Below are 20,371 nucleotides of genomic sequence, written 5' to 3' on the forward strand. Positions count from 1 at the left end.
TCAAATTGAAAGGTCATGAGAAAGTCGCAAAAAATTTGAAACCTTTTGAAGATACTGACAATTATTCCTTTTTTTTTATTGTACTATCTCTTTATTATATCTAGTATTTTAATAATATATTGTATATAATATCATTATTATATTAAATTTTTATTTCAAGAAATTGAAATAACCCTATTTTGTATTTTGAAAATTTAAATCGACAAAAAAATTACCTACTGTACCTGATCATCGCACATTTTTTGAAGCTCAGTAATAATGTTGTTGATTCCTCAAAAAAAAAATGTTTGGTTGAAACTAAATTTTTTGGTGTGGTGGTGGATGATCTGCGGTGGAATTCGATGTAGAAGAGTAACTAATTATATAGAACGGAAGAGACGAGAGGCAATGCCGTTTTGGTGATCGATGTACATTATGTTGGGGACTCCTCTTGATTGGCTTGACAATGCACTATGCCGACAAACGGAGATTAACGTCGGCTCCTCAACACCGTCGGCCCTCGACACCACTGCAGCAGTTCACATTAGTCGAAGCTACAAAGGAAGAAGTAAAACACTTGTGTGTTTTGGCCAAACGGTAAAATGATTAATGTCTAAGGTCAAAGGTCTAAAGTTTGAATACATCGTTACGCGCCTTCTAAATTTCTTTGTTTAATATTGTTAATCGATCAAAAAAAAATTCATAGAAAACTGCAAGGGCCCGAAAGAAAAAGCCACTAATAAATGGGCCTTTTGGAGTGGGCTGAGGCCAACTAAACGTTGGGCCAACACAATCCCAACAGTTCTATTTACCAAAAGATATAATGGGTTGGTTTTCACGAGAACTATATATTTTTGTTAGAATACTGCACTGAATTTATAAGGTTATTGTGCATTCGTTCAAAATTAAGTGCAATAACAATTGAATTTTCGCCTTTCATGGGATTCGGATAATTTATCCATGAAGGTGATCACGCATTTAGCGTTAGTTTTCGCGACCAAAACGTTTAAAATAATTTTCAAATTGCCAATTGAAATAAGAGTTCTTATTTAAATATCCTATTGTATTAATATCTATATATTATATATATAGATATAACTTCTCTATTTTGATTAATTAAATATTAACTTAATTATAATATATACTCTTTTCATCCACAAAAATTGTGATTTTTTTCTCATTTTTGTCTGTACACAATAAGTATGATGTTTTCATTTTGGTTTGCACTCACCCTTATGCTTTCAATCACCTTCACACTCAATATTTACAAAAAAAAAAATCCCTATCTGAAAAGCCATTTCTCAATTTTCTAACAAAAATCAACTTTGGTAGTCCATTTCTCTGGTTTTTAGATATCTCCCATTCATTGATTAAAACTTATGAATACTGTGAAGAAGACAGAAGAATCACTGTGCTGTGAAACGAGAAGTCACTGCTTTAATCAAATGTTTGATTAAATTCGTAAAGGAATTCTAGTTGTAGTTCTGGTTTCTGTACGCTCACTAGGTGTTTGTCAAAACTCTTAGCCCAAAACAAAGCTGCTCTATATGTTCATGAGTTTTATTTTCCAAATTGCATAGTTTGCACATTTTGCTTAGACTTAGGTACTCCAATCTATCCAATGCTTTCAATTTTCCTTGAAGGCCAAACCATAATGTTATGGAGAATCTCGGTGGAATTTATACTTATTACTACTAGATATACAAACAAAATATTATGTGTTGTTAATTTAAATAAAATAATAGGACAATAAAATGTAATTCACGTTTATCATGGAGCAAAATGGGAACCATCGTCCTTAAAAGAAATAATAAATAAAATAACAGATCAATTTTATTATAATATTGAAGAAAATTTAAGATATACAATAGGATTTTTAACTAAAACCTAAACATACACCACACACATAACATTGAAGAAAATTTTAGATAACACTTTAATTATCGGATTACGTCATAAATACACACAGGATGTGTGCAGATGCATTAACCACTATATCGCTTGGCCAACACAGGCATACATCTTTTATTTCTTAATTAAAGCGTCTTTTACCAAATACAAGAAAAACAAACTCACGTTGAATGCGATAATTATATACAACAGACCGCATTTCATCATCGCGCACGTAAACATATGTATAACACAATCGAAGTCTCGATTTGAATTCCCTCACATTTGAGCAATCTCAACAACATCACTCTCGCCGAGCTTAGAGTCGTAGGTGGCGTAGATGGTGTATTCCAACACCCCGTAATTAGCGACGGCCGGATCCATGGGGTAGGAGGTCTGGATTGCATATCCACGAGTAAATCGGAAAATACCGGAGCCGCCGACCACCGGAAACTCCCGTTGGTCGTCCAAGATCTGGTTCCGGCCGAGGATGCTGAGCGTGCTGCCGGCTAACTTCCCCACCGTGAAGTAGAAGTTGAGGTTCAAGTGGATGCCGAACGTCGAGAGGTCGGCGTTGGTGGTGAGCCCTTGGACGCGGCCGAGCGGCCGGGAGTTGATGTCCGGCTCCTCCGTGATCAGGTCGTCGAGGACATGGATGCTGCCGAAGCTGTACGGAGACGTATTGGTTATGGAGGATGTCGCCACCTCGAACACGGTGGCGTTGGGGTGTCCCACCCGAAGATCTTGGACGTATAAATGGATCTTCACGATCTTTTCTTTCCCTAGGAAGATGTCGCGGAGGAAGAGGTTCTCTTTCTCCGCGACGGGGACTTGCTTTCTCGCATACACATCTTGCGTGAATAGGAGAAGGCATGAGATTGTTAGAATAGAACCAATAGATGCTAGCTTAGCCATGTTTTCTTTTTTCTTTTTCTTTTTTGTAATTTGATTTTAGAGAAGGTGTGATTTGTTTTGAATCTAGGGATGGGTTTATATAGACACTAGCGTATGGGTACTGTGTAAGCATTTCAAAGATAATGCACGCTTACACACTCGCACGACCTAGCGTAGAAGTGTGTAAGCATACAAAGATAAACACGAGCCAACGGTGATGCAAGAAATGTGATAGGAGTGAAGGACTAAGCAGTGGTAGCGAGGGTTAGGGAAGATGAATTGATTGGGGTGAGGGTTTAGTTGATTGGGGAAGATGAAATATTATAAAAAAATGACTTATTGTCGCCGTTTAACTTGCAAAGTCATCTATAATATTCTCTTCGTCCACGACAAGTCATCTATAATACTTGGAAAGATATTTGGATTGTAATTTCTTACTCACCATGTTTACAACAAATAAAATGTCACACCAAATAATCATACTAAGTAAAAATTCAAAATTTTCAATTGATGCAGCTAAACTTTTAGCTTTACTTTTCAATTTTGCATCATCACAAATATCACATAATTTTAATAGAGCAACTTTGAATTCAACAAACTGAAATCTAATGCTCAAACACTTTTAATACAATTTTCTCAATGTGTATTTGACAAATATTTTTACTATGTACTAACCACTTTCAATCTTGCACCTCATTATTGCTTAAATTTTCTAGTATTGGGACTTGGGAGCATATGAAAAATGCCTAAAATAGTAAATTTAAGAGGGATATAAATTTTTTTGAGCCCCCGACAATGATGCAGGCTCGCCCGGCCCCGTGAGTTTTGACATAAACGGACAAACTAAATTAAACATAGCAAAAACAAATGGGTGTGTTGGTTGGGAACTCCATTATAAGAGAAGGCCCCTTCTATAAATATGGAATTTAATCTCGCGTTCAGAAATTAAGTAATGAAAAAGACGTATGCTTGAAAATATATATATAGTGGTGCCCTCCAATATTGGGAAATCAATCTATTCGGACCACAATTGAATGAATTGATACCCTAATTTGTGTTTAGAAATTTTCTCACATGTTTCATGAAAAGGTGGAAATGAATCTATTCGGACCACAATTGAATGAATTGATATATATCCTAATTTGTGTTCAGAAATTATCTCACATGTTTCATGAAAAGGTGGTCTTGGGTCGGATGGGATCATCTGTCCCATTATTTTGTGTGTATCACTCTTAATTTATCTATTTTATAACTATATTTTATAAAAATAAAAAATATTATTATATTATGAACTCTAATTACGATCCCTCCGTCCCATGAAGCATGACCTATTTCTTTTCGGCACGAGAATTAAGAAATTGGTATGTTGTGTGTTAAGTGTGGTAGATGAAAAAGTGAAAAGGTGAATAAATGGTAAATTTTTTTGTCATTTTTAGAAACAGGTCAAACTTCATGGGACAAACTAAAAAGAAAATTTGGTCATGCTTCGTGGGACGGAGGGAGTAATATTTATCACTAAAAATTGAAAATTTTAAAAATTATATACCCTAACTTTGAATTAATGAAACTCAAATAATCAATTATTAATTCAAATAAATGTGAAAAAATAATTATAAACCTTAATTGGATGAGTGAATCCTTGTTAATTACTCCATCCGTCCATGAAAGAACTTCCTATGAGGGAGTGACACAGGTTTTAAGAAAAAATATTGTTTAATGTATTGAGAGTGGAGAAAATGAAGTTGAGTGTATTGAGGATAGTGAAAAAGTGTTATAATTAATATTGAGAGTTGTGAAAAGTGTAAACAAAAGAGTAATTATAAGTGGTGGGGTATAGTCCAAAAATAGGTAGGAAGTTTTTTTGTGGACGTCCCAAACAGGAAAGATAAGAAGTTCTTTCGTGGACGGAGGGAGTATCTTTTTATAATATTAAAGCATAATAAATTAAAATTGAAGAAAATATAATTAAAAATTATAATAAATTAAGAGTGGCACACACAAAATTGTAGGACAGAGGATCCCATCTGGGTCTTGGGTATACCCGAATATATGTACCGTACAACCGAGTTACACCTTCACTTAAACTTTGACCCGCACCCTAATTTGAACCCATATCCTGACCCAACTCATATAAATAATACTCCATCCGTCCACCAAAGATATGTCACTTTACTTTCGGCACGAGTTTTAATAAAATGTAAGTAAAATTGGTAGTGGAGTAAGGGTCCCACTTTAAATGTGAGTGGAATGGTGTGGACCCTACTACTAAAAATGGATGTGACATATTTTTTGTGGACGGACGAAAAAGGAAATTGTGGCATATCTTTGATGGACGGAGTGAGTACTATTTTGGGTATGAATCAATCTGGTTGTACGGTACACCTAGGTGTACCCAAGATTTTGTGTTGCTTGAAAACGAATGAGATTTACTATTCCATAAATTTTTTAGGTGTGGTAGGCATTGAAAATATTAAGCAGATAAATAATGTAGACTGAAATAAAATAACAAATTCCAACGAATTGACTATAATTAATTATGGATTGACCAACATTTATAATTAATTTTTCCAACAATTTTTTTTTGTGTGTTGTTGTGTTCCATTATTGTATTTATTATTTTAATTATATGTTTATTAAGCTAAAATTTTATTAAGGATATCATTAATTATACTTAAATTAATTTAATTTGAAAAAAATGAAATTGAAAATAGTATGGCTAATTGTTGATCACTAGCTAATTCCCTAATAATAAAATACCGCAACTAAACGGTATTATTGTAGGCAAGTAACAGGATGAGTATCGTATCCACGTGATTGAATTCGTAAAATACAAAAAATAATAGAACACAAACACCTCTAAAAACACACTATCTCTGGAAAAAATTATGATAGCAATCAAGAAAAATATACTAACTAGCTCCCAAAAGCTCATAAACATTAGCTTAATTCCTATGCCATCCACTAGGATTCAAGGGGTCATAAGAGTTAATTTTATTCAAAATAAGACTCCTTTCATGTAATCTGTGTGGAATATTTTTACACATGCACAATGTTTTTGTTTGAGTGTGCTAATTACTAAACTATTGATTTAATCTGATTTTGTTATTAATTAGAACATCGACCAAACTTATTGTAGACATGACTAGCTAAATAATTGACGTCGTTTCTACCAACCGATTGTCAGGTGATAACGATTATATATACCGCGTCAATTATAGACCATTAACCCAAAATAATGTGTACCCTAACTTTGAATTTATCGGCCCTAATAATGAATTATTAATTACTCCCTCCGTCCCATAAATAATGACATGTTTTCCTCTTTGGGTTGTCCCACAAATAATGGTTTGTTTCCTTTTTAGGTTATAATTAACACTTAATTAAAAATTTTAATTATGCCAACAAAATCTTAATTATTTCACCCCTCCATTCCAATTCCACCGCCTCCCATCTCCTATCTCACTCTACCGCCTCCATCTTTCCAATTCTATCATCTCTCATCTCGCCGGTTCCACCCACCGCCGCCACTCTTCATCGGTTCGCTCGCCTCAACCCTCCGGCGAAGGCGCGACTCGCCGGACTTGTAGCAGTAGCAGCAGCGAAGGCGAAGGCGGTAGCGCCTTTTTTCTCTCTACCCGCCTCCACCCTCACCTTCTCCACCTGAACCGTCTTCTCCTCAGCCAGCTTCTCCTCCATTAGCCTTCCCTCCGCTGGTCGTCGGAGTTCTCTCCTCCGCCGCCTTCTTCCACCAACAATCACTGAACCTCTCCTTCAACCGCAAAACCCTAAATCCCTCAAACCCAGAAACTCCAGCGCCGCCGCCTTCACCGTTCAGAAACTCTAGCGCCGCTCCACCGCCTCCACCATCCTCAACCCTCGCTCGTCCCCATTGTCTTCTCTTGCGCTGCCTTCACTGAAAATCCCCTCCGCCGGCCAAGCAAACGCTGCACTCTGCGTCGAGATCCACGCTCGCCTCCACCCTCCCCTTTAATCTTTAGAAATTAGGTTGCTTGACACAGAGCAGGGGGAGGGAGAGAGACCAGGACGGAAATTAGGGCTACTCCAGTTCGCTCGCCTCCGGATCTGCGGCATCTCCTCCACTTTCGTCGGATCTTCGCCGCCTCTTCTACATCCTCCAGCTTTGTGAAAAATCGAAGAACAGAGGCTCTACCGCCTTCACCCTCTTTTGTTGATTTTTTTATTTTTTATTGCGTGAAAGATGGATTTCTTGAATCAATTGCTCTGTTGATTTTTTTTATTTTTTTATTTGTCTTCTGTGAATCGATCCATTTTTGTTCGGATATGTGGATGGATCCATTGTTATTTGAAATATTTGTAGATGGATTTGGGGGTGGGGAGAGACGACGAGGTGAAGAGAAGGTGGCGGCGCCGCCGGCCTCGCCGGTGATGAGAACGCCGACGGCAGCAACATAATTTTAGATGAAAAGATTTTCTTTTATTAACAATATTTAAAATTAATTAACCATAACATTAAAGATGTGAGCCATACAACTTATCTCTTAATATAAGTCTCCTTAATTCCTGTGCCGAAAAGAAACGGACCATTAATTGTGAGACGGAGGGAGTACTATAAATAAAATTAAATGATAAAAAATAATTAAATTTGATTTTGTTATCAATTAGGAATTCCGCCAAACTTACTGCTAACATAGCTTGCTGAAAAATTGACATTATTTCTGTCAACTGTTGTCAGGTGATAGCGATTATATATACCACATCAATTATAAACAATTAGCCCAAATTAATTAATGTGTACCCTAACTTTGAATTTAGCAACCCTAATAATGAACTATTAATTATTACACATAAAATTAAATGATAAAAAAAGTAATTATATGCCTTAATTAAATGAAGTAAACCCTAGTTTATAATTACAAAATAAACTAAAATCATACAAAATTGAAATCAAAGATAAAAAGCTGAAAGAATATTAAAAAAATTGAAAGTGGTCGGGATACCAAATATGGTACACGGAATCTCAAATATTTTTCTTACTACACGAGGAAAACACAAAATAAATAAATAAAATCTTATGACGTACATGGTGGATAGGGCTGTAAATTCGGGTACCCGCGGGTACCCTACCCGCAAAATGCGGGTACCCGCGGGACAAAATTGCCCGAAAACCCCAGCCTCACCTGACCCTCCTACATGTCGCGGGTACCCGAATACCCGCAGCGGGTATCCGCTGCGGGTATGAGGGTACCCTCAATTTCCCGCAAGTTTTTAATTGTGTATAATTGTGCGGGTATTTTGTCCCGTTGGAGGGTATTTTTTGTCCCGCAATGCCGCGGGTACCCGATACCCGCATTTTATAAACATTAATTAGTGACATTGTTTAGAAACATTAATTAGTGACATTGTTCTATTACAAAAATCTTCACCAACTTAATTGTGGTTACGTGACTCTCTCTGTCGAACTAACACAATTATATTTACACTAGTAAGACAAGATTTAAGTTATATACTATAAATTATTGACTATCTTATAATTAATTACATTATTGCGCCTTTATATCAAATCTATAATAATCATAATTAGGAGTGTAATTTATTTTAAGAAATACTATGGCTTCCCGCTTCCTTCCGGTATGATTTTCCTTTTCATAAAATTAAATTAATTCATAAATCATAATTATAAAAATTTAAATTGGAAATTTAAGTAATTTTGCAGGTATGCGGGTATCCGTCGGGGTACCCGCGGGTACCCGATACCCGCATTTTTTGAGAGATCAATACCCGATACCCGCAAAATCAGCACCCGATACCCGCGCGGGTATCGGAACAGGTGACGGTATACTCGATACCCGCAACCCGAATTTATACCCCTAATGGTGGATAACAATTATGATCTGATCAATACTTCATATCCCAATTTTGTGTTTGGAAAATTGAAATCGAGAAAGAAATTCAACTATTTTTGAAGCTCATTGTCACTTGTTTATGTGGAACTAATTAAATTTTACGGAATGGCGGTGGCCATGGATGATCTACGGTGGAATTTGATGAAGAAGATGAATTAATAAAACGAAAGAGAACGCGAGACAATGTGGTTTTATTATGACAATGAGTGCAGCTCAATTGATAAGACTTTACTCATCCAACCATTAGGGGGAGATTTTGAGTCACCACATGTGAAATTGAGAACTATTATTAATCCTCTTTAGATACGAAAAAAATAATAATTTGGTTTTAGGGGTGTGCATTCGGTTATATGGTTCGGTTTTTGTTAAAACCAAACCAAATCATATTTTTGTTCGGTTTGGAAAAAAATATCGAACCGAACCGGATTAACCAAATTTTTTATAATTAACCAAACCGAAAAAACGAATTAATCCAAAAAAAACTGAAAATTCCAAAAAAATAATAAAAAAAAACTATAAAATTTTTTAAAAATAGTAGAAGTTAGCTATTATAAAATTGTAATTAAAATATTATATTTATATATAGTATAAATATAATTCGGTTTTTGGGTTTTGTTCAATTTTAAAAAATCCGAACCGAACCGAAAAACCAAAATTTTATGGAAAAAAAAAACCGAACCGAATCGAACCGAAAAACCGAAAAAACTGAACCATATTTTAAAATTTCGGTTTGGATCGGTTCGTTTATTCGATTTCGGATTTTTTGCTCACCCCTAGTTTTGATGATGTGATGATAGATCAGAGCCACGCAATGGTGGGTGCTTGGTTTGACAATGCACTATGCCGCAATAGAGATTAACGTTGGCTCCTCAACACCGTCAGCCCTCGACACCACTCCGGCAATTCATGGCAATTGAAAGAAGAAGCCAAGAAATGGGCCTTTTGGCTAAGGCCGAGTAAACGTTGGGCCAACACAATCCCAACAATTGACAATTAAACGTAGTTTAGTTAATAAGACATTTTCACTCCAACTATAAAATTGGGGGTTCGAGTCACCACATACGAAAAATATTTTTTAACAAACACACACACACACAATCCCAACAATTCTATTTACCAGAAGACGTCGCTCTACATTTTTCGTGAGAATATTGCACATAACTTTAAAAGTTACCGTGCATTTGTCGAAATTATTGCATTAGGAAAATGGAATTTTCACCTTTTGTGGGATTCTAACAATTTAGCGATCAAGGTGATTAGCATTCACCGTAAGTCTTCGTGATCGAAGTGCTGAAAATGGTTTTTACCATTCTCAATGTAAATACTATTACGTTTAGATAGTCTAGGTTATATTAGTTTAATTATATAATATATTGTGATATATTTTCTTTAGGGAAAAGTATCAAATAAACCCCTGTCGTGGTGGCCCTTTTCACGTCTGGCCCCCAATAGTCGAAGGGGTATCAACTAAACCCCTGAACTAATTAAAATCGAATAATTTTCCCCCTCTGACCTAACGCCGTTAAGTGTCCGTTAACGTTTGGGTTTAATTGCACCCTCTACTTCAGGGGTGGATCTGCACCTTATTTTTTTTTGCTTTTTTTTTTATAATTTCAGCAACCCACCTCCGACATCAACTTAACCGCCCCCGTACTCATCGGCTCCAACTTACACTTTGTCAGCTCGCACGCGCTCAATCTCTTGATCGTCGACTGCTTATCGCCGACATGCAGCAGCATCACCAACTCCAGATGTGGACCTGGATCGAATCCTGCTTGGTCCAAATCCATATTCGTATTTTTTTACTTAGGTCAGGATCTGGTCCAAATCCATTAGGTCAAAAAAAAAATGAGATTCATGTCTAGATCCATTAGATTCACAGGTTCTCGAGTCCTGACTCGAAAAAGAGAAAAAAGAATGGATCCGGGTCAGGACTCGAGAACCTGTGAATCTAATGGATCTGGACATGAATCTCATTTTTTTGGACTTAATGGATTTGGACCGGATCCTGACCTAAGTAAAAAAATACGGATATGGATTTGGACCTAGCAGGATTCGATCCAGGTCCACATCTGGAGTTGGTGATGCTGCTGCATGTTGGCGGTAAGCAGTCGACGATCAAGAGATTGGGCGCGTGCGAGCTGACAAAGTGTAAGTTGGAGCCGATGAGTACGGGGGCGGTTAAGTTGATGTCGGAGGTGGGTTGCTGAAATTATAAAAAAAAAAGCAAAAAAAAATAAGGTGCAGATCCACCCCTGAAGTAGAGGGTGCAATTAAACCCAAACGTTAACGGACACTTAACGGCGTTAGGTCAGAGGGAGGAAATTATTCGATTTTAATTAGTTCATGAGTTTAGTTGATACCCCTTCGACTATAGGGGGTCAGACATGAAAAGGGCCACCACGACGGGGGCTTATTTGATACTTTTCCCTTTTCTTTATATATGACACTTTAATTTTATTACTATCAATAAATTATCTAAAGGTAATAGGGGAATATTGCGTGAGATGTCGAAGCAGAAGATACGACGTGTTAGTACGGAAAAATAATGCCAACCAGGTGCATGACAAAAGTCCTAGGCGAGAATCTGTTTTGTTGCTCAAGTCTCGACTCACGGCTTCAATATGTTCGATAAAAGTCTTGACGGAAAGATGATAACCTGCACGCAAGAATACTGTGAAGTAGACAGAATAATCACACTGTGCAGTGGAGCAAGAAGCCACTGCTTTAAAAACGACGCCCGCCAATTGTTACGCCCACAAACAGTTTGATTAAATGCGTAAGAATTCTAGTTGTAGCTTGGGTTTCTGTTACACCCACCAACTGTTTGATTACATTCTCAGAAGAATTCTAGTAGTAGTTTTGGGAAAAAGTGTAGAAAAAAAAAACGATTGCAAATAGAAGAAAAGCTGCGCTGCGGAACTGTGGATTCGAGAGGTCGCTGAGGACCTCAACTTCATCTTCACGGCTGGGAAGTTCATGGGAAGCACGATCAGCATTTTCAGCCGGAATCAGGTGCGGGATTCGGCTATGGAGATGGTGGTGGTGACCGGCGACATCGGCCTTTTCATGTTTGCGTGGGATGGATGCTGCCAAGATTTTGTATCTAGGGTGAGATAAATTAGAAAATTAGATAGCTATCTAATTTATTTTTGGGATATTTGCCGTAAAATGCATGAAATTTCAGCAAATTCTGATTTTTTCCATGATCTTTAAAATTTGAAAAAAAATAAACTACCTTTCGATTTCTTCTGATTTTTCTCATCGGTATGAAATACCCCAAATAGAAGCTGATTTTAGGTCTTTTGACTTAGATTTGTTGATACCTAAGCCGATGCATCGACTTTATTAAATGTGGCATAATAAAGTCGATGCATCGGCTTAGGTATCAAAAAATCTAAGTCAAAAGCCCTAAAATCAACTTCTATTTAGAAGTAATTCATACTCGTAGGAAAAATCATATTTTTTTTCAAATTTTAAAGATTATGGGAGAAATATTTAAATTTTCACTCAAATAAGAATTTTATTGAAAGTTCGTATATTTTACGGAAAATATCCATTTATTTTTCGATGAATCTTCATTTGTTAAAAGCAATTGGCATTCTCGTCCACGAAAACTTATAGAAACATATCTCGCAATGAAAATGACAAAATAATTATTTAAATATTAATTTCTCGTGCTATTTTGCAACTTATTCTTAATATATACTCCCTCCGTCCCATTACTTTTGGTCATGGAGATTAAGAAATGTATAGAAAGTAGATAAAGTGGGTTGATGAAAATTATTTAAATATTAGATATAAAGAGAAAATATATTGCCAAAAATAAAATGAAACATTTGTAATGCATGAAACATTCCATTATAGAAAGTAGGACATTTGTAATGAGATGAATGGAGCATCATTTTAAAAAAACACTATATCTACACTTGCAGTAGCAACCGAAAAAATAGACATCAATTTGACTTATATAATATGCTGCTTTTTTTTTTCTAAGTTGGGCTTAAATACTTTTCTTTAGATTGGGCTTAAATATTTTGTGATAGACTTTTTCTAAATTGGGCTTAAGTTGAATTGGAGGTACAAATAATTAATACTATGAATTAAAAATTGTGGGTACTCTTTGCGTATCATGAGCCGACGAGTGAGACAACAATTTGATTCGTTTTATAAATGTTGATTTTTCCTATAAAATCACCAACTTTTGATTTTAAACATCTTACGATAGTAAAGCGCAATTCAGTTGGATGATACATATTATATTCACACACACTATATCTTTGGATATCTCAAAAGGGAATATGGAACTACTATTAAATTGGGACAAAGAGAGTATAAAGAATAAGGTAAATATGATAATAAAGCACAGCTCAATTCACATGTGTGGTATTCTCTATCCAACTTTTGGTGTTTAACTATTTGTCCCACTTTCAGTTTTTTTATATTCTTAATCATTTTTTCTTTAATTTTAATTTATTACTAATATAACCTTAAGATGATTAATTAGAATTTTTTGAATCGATTAGGATTTATAATTAATTTTAAATTTTTGAATTAATAATTAATTAAGTGTTAGGGTTAATTATTTCAACGTAATGGTATATATTTTTAGTGATAAATATTAATTAAGGTTCATTATATAATACTAATATTTTATATTTTTGTAAAAAAATAGTTATAGAATAGTAAAATGAATAAAATGCAGCGGGACAAAAGATCCCATTCAAGCTTAGTTAATACGATCATTTTCTTCCAACCAATAAAATGGGGAGTTCGATCGATACGGACTTAAAAATCATAATAAAACTAAAAAAGGTAACATAAAATGTCAATAAATTAAATAAGTACTAGTACTTCATACCAATATGAATCATATGATACACATTATATATGCATCTTTCAAACTATCAAATTATTAAACTATTTGGTGTATATTTTTCTCATATAAACTCTTAATATTACCATATACTACAATCAATTATCCAAAAATACAATATAAAATGTCACTTCATAAGAAAATTGAAGATCTAAATTCCTATATATTTTAGAGGGGGGAAAAGAGAATGGCAAGAAAATTAATAGCTCATCTTGACTTCTATTGTTTATCAGATTTTTTTTAGGGGATTTTTTATCAGATTAAAATATCAAATAAAATAAATTCAAGCAGGCGCGGGTCTCAAGATAATTTCTACGAAGCATCTAATTCATGTATTCCACAGTAAAATCAACATCTGCCCTGCCCAATTAAAAAACAACACGATTTAATTAGTACTTGACTCTGCTTTTAAAAAAAAGTATTAGTATTTGACTAAATATAATTGAGAAACCTGTAAGAATATAAATATAATTAAAGTCAAAATTCGCACCTAGCTAATAGAAAACTGTTAAGATTGCCTAACTAAACAAGATGATAATTAATGTATTATCAAACTTATAGTAGTAATATTTAATCGCTCGACACTTTGGACTCTTCGTCAAACTCATTATACATTCTCATCCTTATAAAAGCAAAGCTAATAATTCAATCCCCATTTACTTTTAAGGTGTAATTTTATGGTGATAAATTTATCATTGAAAAATGAGGGATAAAATATTTTTTTATTAAATCCCTCATTTATTTTCTACTAAAAATAATTTACTTTTTCTCATTCCTTCCATTTTTGGGGGCATTTACTTTAAAGGATTAACTTTGATAGATAAAAATAGTAAGACTAATCCTTTATTTACTTTGTTGGATTGAAATTTTGGAATATTCTAAGGTCCTTGATTATTTTTATCATTTAAGCTAATTTTTCTTGATTCTTATTCCTTCAAAATGGTGGGATTGGAATAATCCTACTCTTGATGATAAAAATACTCAATCCTTCATTTTACCAATCATGTAAAGTAAACGCCCCTTGATATATTAATATTAAATTTACAAATCAAAGATAGCACACCTTATATAAATTCACATACAAACACAGATAATTATTTATATTCATGATCAAGGAATTATCATTCGACTACCCCTTGCAGTCCTATTTTAAACCACGATTCGCCATCACAAACTCTTAAGTTTTCGAGGACATAAAACATATACACACACTAGCAGAGAGCATGTGCATTACACATAATTCTATCAAAATTATTACTATAATATTATAAATCAAAATTAGTACTGTCTTCATCCCACTATAAGTGATCTATTTTCATAAATGAAAAAAATTTAACCTTTAAAAAATGTAGGTCATATCATCTTTAACTAATTTACAAATTATTCTTAATTCTCATGCTAAAAAATTATGAGCAACTTATAGAGGAACAGATGGAGTACTATTTATTACTAAAAACTAGAGGTGTGACCGTGTGATGAGACCTAAGGTTTCAGAATCGAGTACATCATTACGCGATATTTTAAAATATTTTTTTCTCCTACTTATATATATTTAAAAAAAAATTGAAAAATTCAAACATAGCGGGTCTCAAGCTGATTTATGCGAAAAACATACATATATATTCCTGAGTAGTTCGATATATCATTTTCACATCATTGTCAATGAATTGGAAAATATTAGTAATCAATTTCGAAAATTCTCATCTGTCCTAATTTTCAAAGTTTCAAGTATTAAATAACACAATTTATTTGACTCGATATACCTAAGAAGACTGTTAGACTATTATACTATTAACTATATAGTCAAAAGTCGTTAAGTGTAAAATACTCTAATCCTAGCGTTCAAACACAGCCAGTCAAAAACACGACCAGTGTTGCAAATATTATTCTTATTGCTTTCAACAATTAATTAATATGTTTGGACACAGCTTCCTCAACTCGCTATATAACCCCATCCTCATATCAATCCAATCTATTAAATCACACACACTTTTCTTGAACAAAATTCACACACACACACACACTTATAATATACAAACACTAGTATTTTTTAAAATATGGCAAAGCTCATTATCAATCATGCAATTTTGCTTATTTTTTCTTTATTCATAACCACGCAAATTCACGTGAACGCAAGAGATCTTGATGATGAAAGGGATGATGAACTCGAGGCCAACTATCTCTGCCTCAAAAACGAAAAGCTCACCAAGATCCACTTCTACGCCCAAGACTTCGCGGGCGGCCCGAACTCGACCGTGTTCGAGATGGCCCGCACCAACATCACGGGCGACCCGCTGCTGTCGTTCGGGAAGCTCCTCGTGGTGGACGACCTCCTCACGGCGGGGCCCGGCCTCGACTCCAAGAAGGTCGGGAGGTCGCAGGGCATTGTGACCTCCGCCGACATGAACACGCCGGCCACGGCGCTCAACTTCAACGTCGTCTTCACGTCGGGGAAGTACAACGGGAGCACGCTCAGCATCGCCGGCCGGAACCTGGTGTCGGCGACGGTGCGCCGCCTGGCGGTCATCGGCGGTACCGGCGTATTCCGGTTCGCGCGCGGCTACGCCGCCCTCACCTCTTACTCGTTCGAAGTCGGAAAAGATTTGCAAACGTACTACGTCGTCATTGAATACAACGTTTACACTACTTTTTGTCCGATGTGAAGATGAGATTATCGATTGTGATGAGAATAAATTTGTGCTTTTTATTTGTTTTGATTTGGGGGTTTATACATGTTGTGCAATAGTAATACATTGATGCGCACTAGCTGAATGACACGTTATGAATCTAATAATATCCGTTTCCCTAAATATAACTTACTTTTTATTTTGGATTTCACTTTTATTTAATTTACATCTTCTCATTATTTTTTGTGTTAAAAATCATGTTTAATCTTCACTGTTTAATGAAATGAAGAAAGTACTATTTATTTTCCTCGAAATTAAAATAGATGAATTTGTGTATAGGTAGGGATGGCAACGGGCCGGATCTGGACCGGATCTCATCAATACCAGATCCAGATCCGTTTTTATCTATGAGATCCAGATCCGGATCCAGATCCGTGGATCTGAAAATTTTGGATCCAGATCCAGATCCGCCAGATCCACGGATCCGCGGGTCCAGATCCATGGATCTGCTGTTTTTAAATTCCCATAATCCAATATGCCAAAATGGCTGCCAAATCAAAAATCAATTTGTCAACATGATAAATACATGGCTGCCAAAACCAATCTGTCAACATGATAAATCAAAATGGCTGCCAAATCCAATTCAAAAACCATAAAATTTCGATAAATCCAATCTGAAATGGCTGAATCTAACAAACTCAATCAAAAACCATAATCTAATCTAACAAAATGGCTGCCAAATCAATGGCCGAAATCAACAAATTTAATGGCTGAAATGACTGAATCTAACAAACTCAATCTCTCAAAAATGGCTTAAATCAATAATTTATCTAACAAAATCAAAATGGTGCGGCGCAGCGGCGACCGGTGCGTGCGTGCGTCGAGAGAGCTGTAAAAGAGAGAGTGTGAAAGAGAGTTGGGCAGAGAGTAAAAGAGAGAGTGTGAAAGAGGGAGTCGCCGACCTGTAACTCCGCCTTCGCTGGCGAACTGAGAGGGAAGCTGGCAGGGTGAGGCCGACCGCCAACGAATTGGAGTGCTCCGAGAAGGTGGCCGGCGAGCTGGAGCTGGAGTGGCAGAGCAACAGGTAGCACGCATAAGGAAATTAGGCCAGAGAATCCAGATCTTGAATTGTAGGGTTAGAAAACCTAATTTCTTGGATGGGGCCCCCCATCCCAGTGGCCTTGGCGGTGGTGGCCCTGTTTGCAGGGTACTGCACAGAGGCGTACATCGGGATCAACTGGGGGAGGCAGAGCGCCCAGCGGCTGGTGCCGTCTCAGGTGGTGGATCTGATACTGCAGAACGGCATCAGAAACGCCAGAACTGGTGGGGCGGCAGCGGGCGAACTGGTGGGGCGGCGGGCGGCGGCTGGGCGAGGGAGTGAGAGAGAGTGACTGAGGCGGCGGGAGAGTGAGGGAGATTTGGAGATGAACGAGAGATGATAGGTTAGAGAGAATTAGAAATCTAGGGTTTCAATTTTGATAGTTATTCTATTTTTTCTATTATTTTTAATTTTTAATATATCTAATACTATTAATAAAATAAATATAAAAAATAAATAATATATTTTAAATAAAATCGGATCCACGGGTCGGATCTGGATCGGATCCGGATCTCAAATTTTAAGATCCAGATCCAGATCCGTTTTAGAAAATGAGATCCAGATTTGCGGATCCAAAAAATTGAGATCCAGATCCGTAAAATCGGATCTGGATCCACGGATCTGGACCGGGTCCAGGATCCGCTGCCATCTCTATGTATAGGCTATACCTAAAAGATAAGTGTTTTTATGAAAAATTGTGATAGTAAACTCTAAAAGTAGTGTTGTTGTAGTAAAATTATGGTCTATTAACATTTTTTTATGTTAAATGATCACAATTTTTTTAATAGCATTATTTTCTCAGTGTAATCGTATAGTTATTTTACGACAACACTTTTAAAAAACACACGTTAAAGACCTAAAAAACTATAGCCTTTTATTAGTTCAATTAATAATAATAATAATAATAATAATAATAATAATAATAATAATAATAATAATAATAATAATAATAATATCTCAAAAAATATTAATAATAAAAAAAAGTGCATGTTAATACAAAATAAAAATAAAAAATAAAAAATAAAAAATAAAAAAAATACCAAGGCTCTAACTAATCGATGCATTGACACCCACCAAAACCTTCTCCCACCCATCACTCTGTTCAAACCGCCGTCCCCACGCCGCCTTTTTACTCTATCTCCGGCGCTCTATCTGTACCCACATAGCCGCCGGCCATGGATTCCTTCCGACGCCGCCATGGATTCCTCCGCAGATCTGCAGATATGGAACAACGCTGCCTTCGACAACGGAGAGATTTCCGAAGATTTGGCAACGAGCAAGCAATCTTGGGGCTCTCTGAAGTCGATTTTCGGCAACGCGAAGGCGTCTTTCGACTCCGTTTCGGGTAAAGAAAATCAGGGATTCGCGTCGGACAATCAGATCCCCTCTTTTCCAAAATCGGCCTCAACCACACCGTTTAAGGCCACTCAACGCGGCCGGATCAGTTGAGAAATCGAAAATTAGGGAAATCGCGATGATGAAGGGTTTCGAACAGAATCCGGTTTCGAAGATCGATGAGGAAATTGAAGAAATGGAGTCTCAAAATGTTCGACTGAATTCACGATTGGAGGCTTTGAAGGTGGAGAAGACGAGCGTAAGAGCTGCGAAATTTATGGGGCAGAAACAGAGCGTCAATAAGAATGCGGAGATTCCGAAATCAGGGCAGGTGATGATGAACACCCCACTGCAGAGCAGTAGGAGGAAATCTTGCTTGTTGAAGTTGCAGGAGATTGATGAGGAGACGATGAAGAGCTGCAGTTTGAGCCCCAAAATCGAGGAAAGTTGCTGCTGGTAAACCTAAGCAGGCTGTGACAACAATTGGATCAAGAAAGGCTTTGAAGAAAGAGGATTCTGCGATGAGCTCAGTTCAGCCGAAGAAGATCTTCAGAGATGGCCAAGCCCGCCGCTGAGTGGTTTCAGTTTTCGATAAATTACATAAATAAATTTAAAAATCGCACGACCGTAAATTCAAATGGACATTAACCATTTATCGTTGAGCAAACACTCGCCCGCTATTGAGCGATTTCGGGTTCTCTATAAAATACATCTTTAACTCGAATGAACAATATAACCATCTACTGGTGGACCAATACACGCACGCAAAATACATTTAGTGTATTTTGAACTGTGGGCAAATATCAAGTGAAAATGATGCTTTTTGAACTTTGGAGAGTTTTCCACTCTTGTGTGGGTAGTAATTCCAACTGCGTGCTGATTACTTATTTGATTATATATATTACTAGAAGTTCCTGTAATTAAAAAAAAAAAGTTACGTTTTGTTTTTGTAAATATTCACTCACCTTCATGCCTTCTTTATTTGTTTATACACCTCCTAATGCACTCTCATCTAGAACATGGAACGAGTCAATCATAATCCAAATACAAAATAATTTTATCAAAATTATAAATATGTCACTGAATATTATTCTAATTCATTCAAATGTTTGATTCGTCATATAACAAAATCGAAACCCGTCATATAAAATCACCTTGTTTCAACTTTTCACATTACAAGCTATGCCACAAATGAACTATATATTACTCCATTTTTAAAGTTTTTATGATAAATCAACTATAGCGAGTCTCAATATTTAAATATTCCAGTGTGTTGGCAAATGATATCACAAGAATTTAAGAACACGTATATACCGGCAACGAAAAGTCGTCCCTTTTTTTTAAAAAAAAAGTAAAAAGAAAAAGAAACATCCTGCGTGTAATATATGAATTGCGACATTTTGCACACCTTAATATTTATTAATTTACATCACTCTTCGTCAATTCACTATATAATCCCATTCTCATAGCAAAAATAAGATCATCCAATCTCCACACATACTCTTACATAATTAATTCACACACACGAACTATATACATATGGCAAAGATCAATATTAATTATCCAATTTTGTTTGTTTTCACTTTGTTAATAGCCACCCAAGTTAATGTTAACGCAAGGAAACTAAGTGATGAAGGAGATGATGAATTAGAGCTCGACTACATCTGCCTCCTCAATCAAAAACCGGCCGAGATTCATTTCTTCCTCCAAGCCATTATAGGCGGCCCGAATTCGACGATGTACGAGATCGCACGCGCCTCCATCTCCACCGACGCGCTCTTCTCGT

The 20,371-nt window shown here is 36.0% G+C and overlaps 2 protein-coding genes across 2 annotated transcripts; one reads left to right on the plus strand and one right to left on the minus strand.

Annotated features, from left to right (window-relative positions):
* Positions 1-1,980: 1,980 nt before the first annotated feature.
* Positions 1,981-3,097, minus strand: LOC131005641 (dirigent protein 11-like). The gene has a single exon (XM_057932644.1). The coding sequence runs from the start codon at positions 2,782-2,784 to the stop codon at positions 2,149-2,151; it is 636 nt and encodes a 211-aa protein (XP_057788627.1). The 5' UTR covers positions 2,785-3,097; the 3' UTR covers positions 1,981-2,148.
* Positions 3,098-15,581: 12,484 nt separating this feature from the next.
* LOC131012458 (dirigent protein 1-like) lies at positions 15,582-16,187 on the plus strand. The gene has a single exon (XM_057940412.1). It carries the CDS (start codon positions 15,582-15,584, stop codon positions 16,185-16,187), a length of 606 nt encoding a protein of 201 aa, XP_057796395.1.
* The last annotated feature ends 4,184 nt before the right edge of the window (positions 16,188-20,371 follow it).

This window comes from Salvia miltiorrhiza, chromosome 1 (genome assembly GCF_028751815.1).
Source record: "Salvia miltiorrhiza cultivar Shanhuang (shh) chromosome 1, IMPLAD_Smil_shh, whole genome shotgun sequence".
In the NCBI taxonomy this organism is placed as follows: Eukaryota; Viridiplantae; Streptophyta; class Magnoliopsida; order Lamiales; family Lamiaceae; genus Salvia; species Salvia miltiorrhiza.

Coding starts and splice junctions, on each gene's coding strand:
- LOC131005641 (XM_057932644.1), bottom strand. CDS start 2,784: ATGGCTAAGCTAGCATCTATTGGTTCTATTCTAACAATCTCATGCCTT.
- LOC131012458 (XM_057940412.1), top strand. CDS start 15,582: ATGGCAAAGCTCATTATCAATCATGCAATTTTGCTTATTTTTTCTTTA.